Genomic DNA, 15,885 nt, shown 5'->3' on the forward strand with positions numbered 1-15,885 from the left:
AAATTCTGGTCTAAAGAAAGCAGTACTGGGCATCAAATGTGTAAAATTTTATTTTCTATGTCCTTTGGATGCATGGGCACATACTGCCATCTGCTGGGGATTTAATTTTACATTGTTAGATAACACTTTCTCTATTTATCACTATGTATATAAAATACTGAGTTAGACATTGTGGGATCTCTACAAGAAAAGCCAAAATTCCTTCTGTGTTTAAAAATACAAAGCTCGGTCTGGCATGCTGGCTAGTACTGGGAAACTGAAGCGGAAGGATCACTCTAGCTCAGAAGTTTGAGTAAGACCAAGATGCCATTGCTACTAAAAAAAATTAGAAAAAAATCAGCCAATCACTGTGGCACATGTCTGTAGATCCAGTTACTCAGGAGGCTGAGGCAGAATAGCTCAGGCCCAAGAGTTAGAGGTTGCAGTGAGCTATGATTATGCCACTGCACTCTATCATGGTCAACAGAATAAGACTCTATCAAAAAAAAAAAAAAAAAAAAAAAAAAAGAATTCTCTATTTAAGTATTCTCTCTAGACCCTATGACATAGTGGTACTGCTACCCTGTTTCCCCGAAAATAAGACAGTGTCTTATATTAAGTTTTGCTCCCAAAGATGCGCTAGTTCTTATTTTCAGGGGACGTCTTATCGTTCCTGTAAGTAGGTCTTATTTTTGGAGGATGTCTTATTTTCGGGGAAACAGGGTATTACAATTATCATCATCATCCTGAAAAGAAAATAAATAGCTCAGTCTCATTTACAGAACTCAAAAGCACATTAAGCTACATTAAACAAACAAAATTTCCTACAACCTCTTTCATGTAATTGCATTTAGAACATGGATGTTTCCTGGGTTAAAGAACCTGACTTGCCAGTATCCATCAGTACTCCAGAATAACCAATCAGTCTTATGGTATGCTCCCTAGCCTCCAACCATAAGACTGATTTGAGGGCTACTTCCCTCTCACTCCTATTCTCTGTTCCCAGCTACAACTTTTACAGTAAAGGCTCAATCCCTTCTTTCTTACTCCTCTAAAGCTTGTACCCAAATGTTTTTCCTTTTTAACCAACTTAATAAATCTTCTTCAGAGGATTTCTTCCTGTTTCCTCTAACCAAGATCCCCAAAATATTTCCCCTATCATAACTACTGGACAGAAATATTTAATATTTAATTCTGGAGCAAAAATGAAGAATAATTAATGAGTATCATCAATCTCAAAAATTAGCTAAAGTATTCAGTAATTTCTAGGAAAAACAGAGTTAGGTTCCTACAAGCCTATTGGCACATTTTCCGTAAGTCAATAATACCCTTATTTTCTATAACCTTCTGTTAAAAAGACATCTTATTTAATATATATCATTGACACATTAACATAGCCAACAGAACTATAACTCAAGCCTGAAAAAAGCATTATGTAACACGTTTTCTAGACTTAACAGCCTTTCTGCCCTTCAAAACACTAGACAACACTTTAGCATTATATTTGGGGCCATCTTATACAGCAAAATTAACCAAAAAAGGCAGAAAAATACAAAAAACATGGCACTAAATAGACTGTAAACAGGAAAACTGTTTGCAGAATGAGAGACAAAACAAGAAGGCAGAGTGTCACCCTGTTTGATCTTAGCTGGGAACATGTGCATTGGGGTGACTCACATGCATCCTGCATATGTACCTATCTGTGATACCTACAAATACTAAACATCAACTATATCACATAATGCCAACTATTTTACTATTCTTTTTTATTAAATCATAGCTGTGTACATTAATCATGGGGCACCATACACTGGTTTTACAGACCGTTTGACACATTTTCATCACACTGGTTAACATAGCCTTCCTGGCATTTTCTTAGTTATTGTGTTAAGACTTTTATATTCTACATTACTTTACTATTTTTGCTTACAAATACTAAACATCAACTATAAATACTACAACCTACAAATATTAAACATCAACTATGTCACATAATGCCAACTATTTTACTTTGCTTAGTGACTAACACTACAATTTAACATGGAATGTGTATAGTATTTACATCTCAGAGGAGGCCCACTATGCAACTTCAGGCACACCTCATCTTACTGTGTTTCATTTATCGCACTTCACAGATACTGTATTTTTTAAAAATAGAAGGTTTGTTGCAACAGCCCATCAAGAAAGTCTATTGGCGCCATTTTTCCAATACCACTTGTTCACTTTGTGTCTCTGTGTCACATTTTGGTAATTCTTTCAATATCATATCTGTTATAATGATATGTGATCAGTGATCTTTGATGTTACTATTGTAACTGTTTTGGAGTGCCATAACCCTACCCATATAAGACAACAAACTTAAATATTGTGTGTGTTTTTACTGCTTCTACCATTTTCCTTTCTCTTTCCCTCTCCTAGAACCTCCTTATTCCTTGAGACATAACAATGTTGAAATTAGGCGAATTAATAATCCTAGAATGATCTCTAAGTGCTAAAGTAAAAGGAAAGGTTATATGTTTCTCACTGTAAATTAAAAGCTATAAACAACTAAGCTAAGTGAGGAAGAAATGTCAAAACTGAGATGTGGGGCGGTGCCTGTGGCTCAGTGGGTAGGGCACCAGCCCCATATACCGAGGGTGGCAGGTTCGAACCCGGCCCCAGCCAAACTGCAATAAAAAAAAAAATAGTTGGGCATTCTGGTGGGCACCTGTAGTCCCAGCTACTCAGGAGGCTGAGGCAAGAGAATTACCTAAGCCCAGGAGTTGGAGGTTGCTGTGAGCTGTGGCATCAGGGCACTCTACCAAGGGTGATAAAGTGAGACTCTGTCCCTAAAATAAAAAAATTAAAAAAAAAAACTGAGATGTGGCAAAAGCTAGGTCTCTGTGCCAATTAGCCTAGCTGTGAATGCAAAGGCAAAGTTCTTGAAGGAAATTAAAAGTGCTACTCCAATAAACACAGAAATATTAATATTATTAATTTGATAGAATATCAAAACAGCCATACCACTCCCTTAAGTCAAGGTTTAATTCAGAGCAAGGCCCCAACTCTCTTCAATTCTATGAACCTGAGAGAGGTGAGGAAGTTACAGAAAAAAAGTTGGGAGCTAGCCGAAGTTCATTCATGTTTAAGGAAAGAAGTAATTTCCTTAATATAAAAGGACAAGGTGAAGCAGCTAATGTTAATAGAGAAGTTGCAGCCAAGATAGCCCAAAGAACTAGCTAAGATCACTGATGAAGGTGGCTACCCTAAACAACAGATTTTCAGTGTAGATGAACCAGCCTTCTACTGGAAGAAGATCCCATCTGGAACTTTCAGAGCTGGGAGTCAACACCTGGCTTCAAAGCTTCAAAGGACAGATGATTCTCTTGTTAGGGGCTAATCCAGCTAATATTCAGTTGAAGCCAATGTTCATTTTTCATTACAAAAATTCTAGGAATTACGTTAAAGCTACTGGGCCTGTGCTCTACCAATGGAAAAACAAAGCCCGGAGGACAGTGCATTTGCTGATAGTATAATTTACTGAATAGTTTATTTTAAGCCCACTGTTGACACCCCGTTGAGACCTACTGCTCAAAAACTAAAGATTGCTTTCAAAATATTACTATTCACTGACAATGTTCCTGGGTTACTCAAGAGTACTAACGCACATGTACAAGGAAATTAATGTTGTTTTTATGCCTAAGATAATGTTCATTCTGCAGCCCAAGAATAAAGGAGAAATTTCAACTTTCAAGTCTTATTTAAGAAATACATTTCATAAAGCTACTGCTAGCATATATAGTGATTCCTCTGATGCATCTGGGCAAAGTAAATTGAAAACCTTCTGGGAAGGATTTATCCTTCTAGATGCCATTAAGAGCACTCATGATTCAGGAAGAAGTCAACATTATCAGGAGTTTGGAAGTTGCTCCCCGGCCTCATGGATGACTTTGAGGGGATTAGGACATCAGAGGAGAAAGTAATTGCAAACTTTGGAAAGAGCAAGAGAACTAGAAGTATAAGTAGAGTGAAGACGTGAATTGCTACAATTTCATGATAGAACTTGAACACATGAAGAGTTGCTTCTTATGGATGAGCAAACAAAGTGGTTTCTTGAGATGAAATCTATTCCTAGTACAAAAGTTATCAACATCATTGAAATGACAACAAAGGATTCAGAATATCACATGAACTTAGTTGATAAAGCAGTGGCAGGGTTTAAGAGGACTGACTCCATTTTTTTTTTTTTTTTTTGAGACAAGAGTCTCCCTTTGTCACCTTGGTAGAGTGTTGTGGCATCATAGCTCACAGCAACCTCAAACTCTTGGACTCAAGTGATTCTCTTGCCTCAGCCTCCCGAATAGCTGGGATTACAGGCACTGCCACAATGCCCAGAGATTTTTAGAGATGGGGGTCTCGCTCTAGATCAGGCTGGTCTCGAACTCATGAGCTCAGGCAATCTATCCATCTCAGCCTCCCAGAGTGCGAGGATCTGACTCCCATTTTAAATGAAGTTCTATTATGGGTAAAATGCTATCAAACAGCATCACACGCTACAGAGGAATTGTTCATAAAAGAAAAAGTCAACCAATGTGACAGACTTCACTGATGCCACCCTAATCTCCAACAACCACCCTCCTGATCAGTCAGCAGCCATCAACACTGAGGTAAGACCTCAGTTAGCATTTCTTAGCAATAAAGTATTTTTTAATGAAGGTATGTAAATTTTTAAAACATAATGCTATCGCACACTTAATAAACCACAGTACAGTGTAAACATAACTTTTATATATACTGGAAAACCAAACAATTCTTGTGACTTGCTTTACTGCAAGATTTGTTTTATTGTGGTGGTCTGGGACAAAACCTGCAATATTTCTAAGCTATGTCTGTATCTGAGAAGATTATATAACTTAAACATTATTTCCATGGAAATGTCTTTTGGGTTCTGAGCCAACAATTCACAAACAAGCTGATATTTAAAAAATGAGTTGTAGGACGGCGCCTGTGGCTCAAAGGAGTAGGGCTCTGGCCCCATATACCAGAGGTGGCAGGTTCAAACCTGGCCCCGGCCAAAAACTGCAAAAAAAAAAAAGTTAGATTGAAGATTTGTTTACATAGAAACTCAACAGAACCTAGGAGACCGTAAAAAAGAAAATAAGCGTGGTCTATACTCTTTCACCTGGAAAATTACACTGCAGGAAATTTAGCCTAATGATACCCTTGCCCGTGTATAACATGATATTATAGCAATTTTGTAACAGGAAGAGGTGTATACTCCACTGACTGGAGAGTGGTTAAATAGATTATGGCACACTCATAAATGAACTTTGTCAAAGGGAATGTAGTAACTCTGTATGTACTAATCTAACACTATCTCCAAGATGTAAGTTACAAAAAGAAAAAAAGCTAAGGGCCAGGTGATATACAATACATGTAAGTAACAAACACAGGGAACAAAAAAACTACTACTGACTCATGTGCTTATATATGCACAGATTAGCTCTAGGAAGATACATAAGAAACCAGTAACAATGGTGTCACAGGTAGGAGTGATAAATAACTAGTGACAATGGCGTCACAGGTAGGAGTGATAAGTAACTAGTTACAATGGCGTCACAGGTAAGAGTGATAAGTAACTAGTGACAATGGCGTCACAGGTAGGAGTGATAAGTAACTAGTGACAATGGCGTCACAGGTAGGAGTGATAAGTAACTAGTGACAATGGCGTCACAGGTAGGAGTGACATTTAATTGGCATTTTACCCAAAAGGATATATAGTAGGTACAAGGTAGGTAGGAGGCTTACTTATCACTATATATCCTTCTGTACTTTCAGAATTTTCTATGAAATAGGTTATTATTTTTTTAAAATATCTGAACCTCAGTCTTATTAGTTTTCAATTTAAAATACATCACATAAAAAAAATAAAATACATCATATGACTGACGATTTATCTATGCCATAAATCTTTCTATTCCTAGAATTCCTCATCTTCCAAATTTCTAATTATAGATGGAAATGAACCAGAGAAAGAATTCCTTACAATTTTCAGACGAGAGTTGCAGCCTTACCTTAAATATGATGACAATGGGTATATCTTCTGACAAAGTATTATGCCTCAAATAAAATCGTCCTTGTTTCACAGCCATATTGGTTCTGCTTTTTTTCTCATGGGTAGAGCTATAAGTAAATACAAGTTGGTTAAACTGCAGTCTCAATTACTCCATTCCTGTAAGTACTTTTTTGTTGTTTGTTTAGCACGCCCTGGCCAGGTTCAAACCCACCACCCCTGGTGCATGCAGCCAGTGCTCTAACCATTCGCCTTCAGGCACCCAGCCCCTATAAGTACTTTTTAAAGATATGCAACCTCTTTCCTGCTTTTTTGCCACTTCCATGAACATTTAAAAACATAATAAATGTTTCCTTAGCTCTAAAATTATGGTGGAAGTTTTGTGGGTGAATAAGTCACCTTCTGCTTTACTTTACTTTGATTTCACCGTGTAAAGTATATTCATAGCCAATTTTATGTACTTGAAGAGATAAGCCTCAAAATAAGCCTAAATCATAATGAGAAGATTTAAAAAAAAAGGAAATTAATTTATATAATGGATTTTAAGCTAATAATCTAATAAAACATACCCCCAGTCTTGTTATATAGTGAAACTGATAAGGAAGCTCCATCTATTGCTATCTCTATTCTTAATGGATTTAAAAGCATTTCAAAAGCTCTAGTCAACTACAATCGTAACATACTGATTATCTGCTAGATACTATGCACTGTTATCCCCTTCTTATATTAGTTCTAATCTTCTACATAACATGTACTTGAAATCTTGTCTTTAAATCAATATGAGGAAATCAAGGCTTAGAGTAGCCAAGCAGCATACTCTAGTGCCTCACAGCTAGAAAACAGCAGCTTTAAGATTGAAATCCAGATTGCCTTGGCTCCAAAATTATGAGGTGTAGGAAAATGTGGGTTATAGAATTATTATATCTGGGTTAGAAGGCTGGCTACCTCCTACAAATGAGGTGGTCCAGAGCTTAAACCCTGTCAGTCGGCTATAAAATGGAGATACTACTACTTATCTTGAAGGACTGAGGTGACAAATAAAAAAGTACCTAGTACTGTGCCTGGCTCCTAGTAAGTGCACAAGAAATGGCTATTTATTAATTGCCTCTCCATCAGTAAGAACAATCAGAAACTCTGAGCTAATTAGTTCATTGTAGATTATCAGAAGAGAAACTTACTACACACTAACATGTTATCCAGGCTATAAATCTGTCTATTCCCAGAACTCATTAACCTCTAAATTTTAAATTGCATATGATAATAAACCAAAGAAAATAAGTTACAGAAGTGTTATAAGGGATGCTGTTGTAAAAATGAGTAGGCTGTGAAAGAGGCTGGTCTAGAAAACTAACAGTAAGTGTTAAGTCTGGGATACAAATAATTCAATATTAAGTGTAGACCTGTCTCTGATCTTATCTGTAGGAATACACATGTAAATGTCAAAGACTGAAAAGGCGCATGAAAGCTGAAAAGTGACTTCATTTTTTTTTTAAGTTCCTTTAATTCTGTAAGTTAACAGAACATCCAACTTAGGTAAAATAACTAGTGACTTTTTAAACAATGTTTCACATTTTCCTCATTGAAACTTTAAAATCAATACCTTATGCTTATGCTTAGAGACTTATACAACAAATTGAACGCAGATAGTTTAAATATTACGATGCCAGCTATTAGAGAGAAATAATTGGCTGCTTCTCTATTAATAGACAGCCACGTGTGTGGGTTTAATGGAATTACCATTATTTCTTAAGAACACCTCTGCTTTCTATACCTGGTAACTGAAGCTCCAACTGCCCCTTTTCTATCAGCTTCCACGATGATCCTGTTCTTAGACAGTTGCTCTTGGATAAGAATAACTTTTTCTACTCCTTTAACAATGAAGTAGCCACCTGCCCAAAGAAACAAGAGAAGCTTTACCATCTATTCTTCAGCCAGGCTTTTTCAGTAACGGCAGGGATCTCCTGCATTAGAGACCACCACCTTTTCTACTGCTTCACGGCAGTGGCTACTAATAATTTGAAGAAGTCTGTTGATACTGTCTTATGGATTGATGACCAGCATATGATTTTGTACAAATGAACCACAAGATGATAAATTTCTTGAGGACAGGGAATATATGCTGTAGGTCAATGTATCACCAGTACCTAACATATATTGCAGATGAACAAAAAAAAGATGTTAAATATGTTAAATAAATTAGTCATTAGATCTCTTAAGCACATGAGTAACTGAAAATCTTCAATATAAACTGAAATTTACTCTAGGTTTTCTAATAAATCAGTAACAATGGTAGACTAATATTCCAAAATAATATTCCATACTCATACATTATGATACTTCTTTTGTAAATTCAGAGTAGGATAAAATGAGACTTCATTTTATCTGCAGAATATAAGCAAAAACAAAACATATTTGACTTATATGACAATTTGTTAAAGTCTAATAAAGTCATGTTCTCTTTCTTTCCAAAACTTATGAGATTCTACATCAATAGGAATTAGATTGATACAACTGTAAGTTAAAAATAAATCAATATGAAACCTGAATTAAAGAATTAAGAGAAACTTTTTGTTAAGTCCTGAGTTTGAAACTTTACAATAGAAATTTTTGTACTTATTTTTCCCTAAAGTTTTTAAAATTTAGAAATTTGGAAAAAAAAAAAAAAAAAAAGACTCTTTTCACACTCTCCCCTTCACTGTACTTAAAACAGCCTGACATGAACTATTGGAATCTTCAGACCTGCCTAGACCAGTAACGTTGGGAGACCAGCGAGATTATTCTTGAATTTTTAAGCATACCAAAAGAAACTATTGAACAAAGATAAAAATAAATAAACCACGCAATATTCATGGCAATAAACAAGAACATGGGATATTAATGTTTAAAACTGAATAAAAATGGAAACAGTATGCCTTTCAGTAATAAAAACAAACAATAAAGTTGGCGCCAAATTTACTGAACATAGTTATACCTAACAAACTAATTATAAAGCAGAAAAGCTGTTATTGTTTTTGAGGAAAAATGCTAAAACTATAGCAACAGCAGAACAAAAGAAAAAAAAGGAAGGTGGGACAAATCCAAGGCATCACACATACCTGGATCTAAAGGACATTCGTTCAGTTTGGCAAACTCTGCTGGCGTTTTTCCTGTAAGAACACAGTTTGAACTGCGTAGCATTATAGGCATTCTGTTTAAAATGAAACAAAAGAAAATATCATGTACAGATTGCCATTGGCAAAAGTTAGAAAGAACACCAAATGTGCAAATAAACACATAACTAAAGGTCTATATTTCTGTGTGCCATGTTAGAAAAGGAAGAGAAAAATGCAAATACATGAAGAGCCCAGGGAAATAAAGTATTTATTTTTTTCTGGCACAATGCTCTTCTGGTGCAGATATTAAAAATGCAAATGGTTGATCTACTTTAATGTTGCATACAGGCTTTAGTGAAAGTCAGAAATGACAAACATTTCATTCATAGGAAACAGTGACTCTCATTAGTTACTTAGACACAGTACAACAAATCTAAATGTAAGAAATAGGAAGCTATCAAAATCAACAAGGCAATTTAGAAAAAGAACTAAGCAAAACCTTCTACAAAGAGAAAATTTAAGCATTAACTTAAAAATCTACAAATAGACTGAATAACAACAGACTTGCCACTGCTGAAAACAGTGAATTGGAACTGAGATCTAGAGAAATTATTGAGAATGTATTTCATACAGACAAAGAGAAGATATGAAAGAGAGTTTCAGTGTCACGGAAAGAGACAAGACTGAGGAGGTCTAATACATATCTAAGCAGACTTCTAAATGGCAAGAATACAGAGATTGGAAAGAATTCCTATTCAATGAGATAATGGCATAAGTTTTTAAAAATACACAAAAGCCATAAATCCTCACAATAACATCTACACGAGATAAATAAAATGAAAGCCACACCCAAATATATCATAGTCAAGATACAAAACACCAAAGATGAAGGGAAGATTTAAAACCCAGTGCCAGGAAAAAAAGGGCAGGCTACTAGAAATCGAAGAATGTATGGCTGACAGACAATTTCAAAACAATAATTAATAAATCACAGTATAGTAATAAACTCAAAGTGCTAAGAGAAGATAATTGTCATTCAATTTGTGTATTCTGTTAAGTCATCACAGAATGAGGTCAATATAAAGGTTTTTTCAGACAAAAACTAAGAGAAGTTACTATGAATCCTTCACTATAGGAATTTCTAAAAAAAAATTCATCTTCAAGAGGATGGAAAATAAACACAGGATGAGATCTGGCCTGCAAAAATATATGATGAACAAAGAAAATGGAAAATAATGTGTTAAAATATATACAAATTTGAACTTTCTAAGACAGTGATGAAAATTTCTAATTTATGGGTTAAGGAAAAAAACAAGAGAGAACTAAAATTTGGTGTAACAAAAGTGCGTAATTCAGAAGAATTGACTTGATTCGAATTAAAGCTTTCTACGGTCAGTACTCTTTGTGGGAGGAAAATAAACATTATTTTCAAACATTATGCATTTCAAAATTTCTAAGGTAAACACAAGCCAGAAATATTGTATATGACTTTCAAATCAGTTGGAGTAGAATAAGAAAGAGAAACTTTGCCTTCTCCAAAGAGCGGTAAGGGAGAAAAAACTAAAACATAATGAAAGCTAGGTAGTTTTAAAGTATACAATAAGTTGATAGAGTATATCCAAATACACACACATATATATATATACACACACATATGTTATATGTGTATACATAAATATAAATGGACTACATCCTCAAGACAATTTTTTTAATAATCTTAACTATATGCAGTTTACTTCGAACAAAACAAAACAGGACATATAGAAGATTAAAAAAAATTTTTTTTTTTTTTGAGATAGAGTTTTATTGTGTCGCCCTCGGTAGAGTGTCGTGGCGTCACAGCTCACAGCAACCTCAAACTGTTGGGCTTAAGCGATTCTCTTGCCTCAGCCTCCCGAGTAGCTGGGACTACAGGTGCCCACCATGACACCCAGCTATTTTTTGGTTGGCGTTGTCATTGTTGTGTAGCAGGCCCAGGCCGGGCTGGAACCTGACAGCCTCGGTGTATGTGGCTGGCACCTTACTCACTAAGCTACAGGTGCGGAGCCAAAAAAACTAAAGAATTTTATTTTATTTTTTTTTTTAATTTTTTTATTAAATCATAACTGTATACAATGATATGATTATGGGGCATCATACACTCACTTCATAAACCATTTGACACATTTTTATCACAGTGGTTAACATAGCCTTTCCGGCGTTATCTCAGTTACTGTGCCAAAACATTTACAAAGAATTTTAAAAAAAATACATGCCAGAAAAATAACCAGAAGAAAGTAAACGTGCTATAGTAGGAGTAGACATAACATAACTAAAGCCAAAAATATTACAAGAGATAAAAAGATAAAGGAACAGTAACAAAAGTTTCAATACACCAGGAATACGTAACAATTTCTAAATTTCTATGCACCTAATATCATAGCTGTAAAAATCAAAAATATGCAAGAGCATAAGGAGAAATGGACGAACCTACCAGTATAGTGGGAAATTTTAACTTACCTAGTAATCCTAGTAATTGATAGAATAAACAAATCAAAATTCAATAAGGATACATAATAACTAAACACAATTAATAAGCTTTATCTGAAGGCAAAACAGATAACGGCAACTAGAGAATATTCTTTGTCTCTAAACACACATGGAATATTTATACAACTAGGTCTCCACAGAACTCCAAAAACTGACATAAATCACCAATTTGGAATTTGTAAAAATTCTTTTAAATAACTCATAGGTTAAAAAAATCATAATAGGAATAATAATATTTTCATTTTACATAAAGGAAAATCAAGACACTGACTAAAGTGATGGCACATAAAAGATAGAAGAATGTTAAACAACCAAAGAAGAATTACAAAGAACAAAATTTGGAGGTGGAAAGAGAAGCAAAATGGGTGATATAGGCAAACTAAGCCCCATCTTCCTTATTAGGAGTTGACCTATTAAGAGATAAAGGCAAAGTTAAGTTATGGGTGTAATAACCAACAGAAATAGTTATAAAGGAAGGAGAGTATTGGTAAGGAAGGATATGGAAGGATGGTACTGTTTTGTATCAAATGTTCTTATGTACTATTTGATTTGTTGTCAGCTACAAATACTATTTGGATTAAACTAAAATCACTGTAGCTCAAAAAACAATTAAATGAGATAATGTACGTGATATAGATGGTGCTTGGGACAAAGGAATATTACAATTAACAGAAGTCATTTTTACGAATGCAGGTCTAACAAATGACATCACAGTACCTGGCACACAGTAAATACTCGTTACATCCCCCACATCCCAAGATTTAAACCCTAAATCTTACTATTTATGTTTTGCTCCAGTCTCGCCTGCCTTTCCTTCACAATATTCAATCTGATCTACAATTCAGCAACGGCCCAAGATTTAAGCGGACATAGTATGGACTATATATAAGAAAGAGAAAAGCTCTCATCTTAATACTGATAAACGTCCTGCTAAAAACAAGATTATTTTAAAAGCCTACTTGTTTTTCTAACTGAAGAATGAAGAAATAAATATAAATAGCCCCTTCCTTTGAGGTAAGTACAGGAGAAAGATTTGTTAAACCTGAGTGTTCTCACAACACTCTGGACTTCTCTATCATAAAACTTGCCAATGGAGTCATGATTACTTATTCCTCCCTTTCCTGGCAGCTGTGAATAAAGGTAGACAACAGGAGCCTATACTGTTTGTCTTCTATTTACCTGAACACCCAACATAGTGCATGACAAGTCACAGGCAGTTGGTGCATATGTGTTGAACAAATGAATATTTATTAAGCTCTTAGCACTTTTAAGGGGTGGGGGAAACAGCTGAAAGGAATTATGTGGACTAAGTTTAATATCTAATACACTCATAATATTGGGGTTTGTCCATTTTTATAGGACTTGATATATTTCCCTAATTACAAAAAGCAGAATGCAGAGATGCCAGCTGATGTTATCTATTATTTCCAAACTGATTCTGGGAAAATAAGGTAACTTCTCCCTTAAATATTTCTACATGGGAAAACAGTTAAACTTCAAAAAAAGAAATCTCAAACTTAAAATATACATGGAAACCACCAAGACTAACCCAGAAGAGTTAAACTGAAATACTATTTACTTAATATTTCCAGTAACAGTTTGGAGTTAGAGGAAAGGGAAGCATTTTCCTTAACTTTATAAGAGAGGTTTCACAATAAATAATAACCACAGCTATGCACTGAACAATACTCTAAGTGCTTTACATACGCTGACTTGTTGGATCCATAAAATAATTCCATTTTACCATAATCCCACAGGAACCAACACATCCCACATTTTTTCAGATGAGGAAATGGGGTCATAGCTCAGGGCTGGCATCCAGGTAATGTGGCTTCAATACAGACTTCACTTCTCACCTGCCAATGGGTAAGGCATTGCGGATGATCCTCTGGCTGCCTCGGGTATACTCAATATCTACTGTAATGGGTGCAGAGTATGTCATGTCTCTCAAACGGCACTGAAAGAGAGTAAGGCATCAGACAGTTACTGCTCCTCCTTTATGGAAAAGAAAAGGTCCTGAGCACTTCAAGGAGCTCTGTCTCTAGTACAAATCTGCCCCACATTGAATTCTGATCTTTCCTCCACTGTCAGGCGAAAAAACGGAACAATAAATCTGGTACTAAATTTCCTGATCTGATGCCATCACCAGTCTGCTCCCGTATCTTTAAAACAGTTGGGTTGGTTCGTGCAAAGTGTATCCATGGAAAGTAATCAACATGGTTTGGCTTATTCAAAATAGTTAATAACCAGTATAACAACAATTATATAGATATACCTACACAAATTTAAACTATACTTCCTTTTATTCTCCAACTACACTATATTACAGAACTCTGTCTGTTATAGCATAAATCATTCATCCACTTCATTCTAACAATTTTGAAATCATTTGTAGGATCTTAGAATTTTTTTGTTGTGTGTTTCCCATAGTGATCAGTAGCAAAATGAGGCCCTTGCCTAAGCCATGATCAGAGATAGGAATTCCAATAAAAATCTTCTAATGACTTCCCCATTATATTGATGGTCATCAGGTGAAGTGCAGTTTCAAAAAGAGGTTGTCTGAATGCCAACCACACAATTCATGGTGCTAAATCCTCTTCTCTGATTTCTACTGAACAAAAGATAGATGTGAGCTTCTTCTAGCCTTATAATGGGCATCTATGATTTTTAAAATGTTAAATCTTTTTTTTTTTTTTTTGCAGTTTTGGCCGGGGCCAGGCTTGAACCCGCCACCCCCGGTATATGGGGCCGGCACCCTACTCCTTGAGCCACAGACACCCAATAAAATATCAAATCTTCCTATTACTGACCAATAATAAATAGGTTATGTTGGCTCGGCGCCTGTGGCTCAAGTGGCTAAGGCGCTAGCCACATATACCTGAGCTGATGGGCTCAAATCCAGCCCGGGCCCGCCAAACAACAATGATGGCTGCAACCAAAAAACAGCCAGGTGTTATGGCAGGCGCCTGTGGTCCCAGCTACTTGGGAGGCGGAGGCAGGAGACTCGCTTGAGCCCAGGAGTTGCAGGTTGCTGTGAATTGTGATGCCACAGCACTCTAACCCAGGGGGACAGCTTGAGACTCTGTCTCAAAATGAATAAATAAATAAATAAATAAATAAATAGGTTACATTATATTTAACTAGGTCAAGCCTCCTGTTTCAGGCCACACTAAATGCAATGTGGCATGGTAGTTAAGAATGTGAACTCCAGGACAGGTGCAGTGGCTCAGCTGTGATCCTCACACTCTGGGAGGCTGAAGCAGGAGGATCACTTGAGCTCAGGAATTTGAGACCAGCCTGAGCAAAAGCAAGACCCCTAACTCACTAAAAATAGAAAAATTTGCCAGCATGGTGGCATAAGCCTCCCAGCTACTTGGGAGGCTGAGACAGGAGGCTTGCTATGCATGCATTCTATGCAAGTGACGCAGCAGAGACTCCATCTCAAAAAAAAAAAAAAAAAGAACATGAACTCTACTGTCTAGGTTCAAATCCTAGCTCACTTAAATTTTAAATAACCTTTCTGAATTTCAGTTTCCTCATACATAAAATTGGGGATGACAATAATTATTTTAATTCCCAAAGCATAAATATGAATTTTTAGAATGGTGGCCAGTACAGAGTACTATATAAATATTATCTTTTGTTTTTATTAATAAAATTAATGTAATGACCATGATAGGCAAGCACTCAGTATATTTTAACAAGATAAAATGTCACCCTCAATGTATGTGGCTGGTAAGCACTCAGTGTGCTATAACAAACTCATCCCTTCGAATGGAAATGGAATTTGACATAAGTAGTAAAATGTGGGGGGTCCACTCCAAAGGACCCACACTACCTCCATGGGCACTCCCTGATCTGTCCATCATAGGGGCGGGCGTGTGCTGGTGGTACCTGCAATACCTGCACCTAGCCAGTCCTGCTACGGATTCAAAATCCTTCCAAAAGCTCTCACCACAGCACCACTGCAATAGTCTCCATGTGTTTTCTTCAAAATAAGAATGAGTCATTTTAATGCCAAACGTAGCCTTGGTTTTCTTGAACTCCTTCAAACTACTTTGTCTTCTCCCTCCTCTGAACTCTGTAATATAGTTTAGATTAGAAGATAACTTGGGGGCTTAGCACAGTGGTTAAGATGGCAGCCACATACATCGAGGGTGACAAGTTTGAGTCCGGTCCTTGCCACCTAAATAAGAATGACAACTACAACAAAAAAACAGCCAGGTGTTGTGG

General features: G+C 36.0%; 1 protein-coding gene across 2 annotated transcripts in view; it reads right to left on the reverse strand.

Moving 5' to 3' along the window:
* POLR3B (RNA polymerase III subunit B) overlaps positions 1 to 15,885 on the reverse strand; it is a 129,466-nt gene that overhangs the window by 101,311 nt on the left and 12,270 nt on the right. For both annotated transcript variants that reach the window (XM_053585261.1, XM_053585262.1), the window contains exons 6-9: positions 13,509 to 13,609; positions 9,127 to 9,218; positions 7,803 to 7,920; positions 6,033 to 6,141 (exon numbers count right to left, since the gene is read on the reverse strand). In XM_053585261.1, the coding sequence (XP_053441236.1) occupies positions 6,033 to 6,141; positions 7,803 to 7,920; positions 9,127 to 9,218; positions 13,509 to 13,609 (420 nt within the window). The remainder of the gene's footprint in view (positions 1 to 6,032; positions 6,142 to 7,802; positions 7,921 to 9,126; positions 9,219 to 13,508; positions 13,610 to 15,885) is intronic.

This window comes from Nycticebus coucang, chromosome 3, assembly GCF_027406575.1.
Source record: "Nycticebus coucang isolate mNycCou1 chromosome 3, mNycCou1.pri, whole genome shotgun sequence".
NCBI lineage: Eukaryota > Metazoa > Chordata > Mammalia > Primates > Lorisidae > Nycticebus > Nycticebus coucang.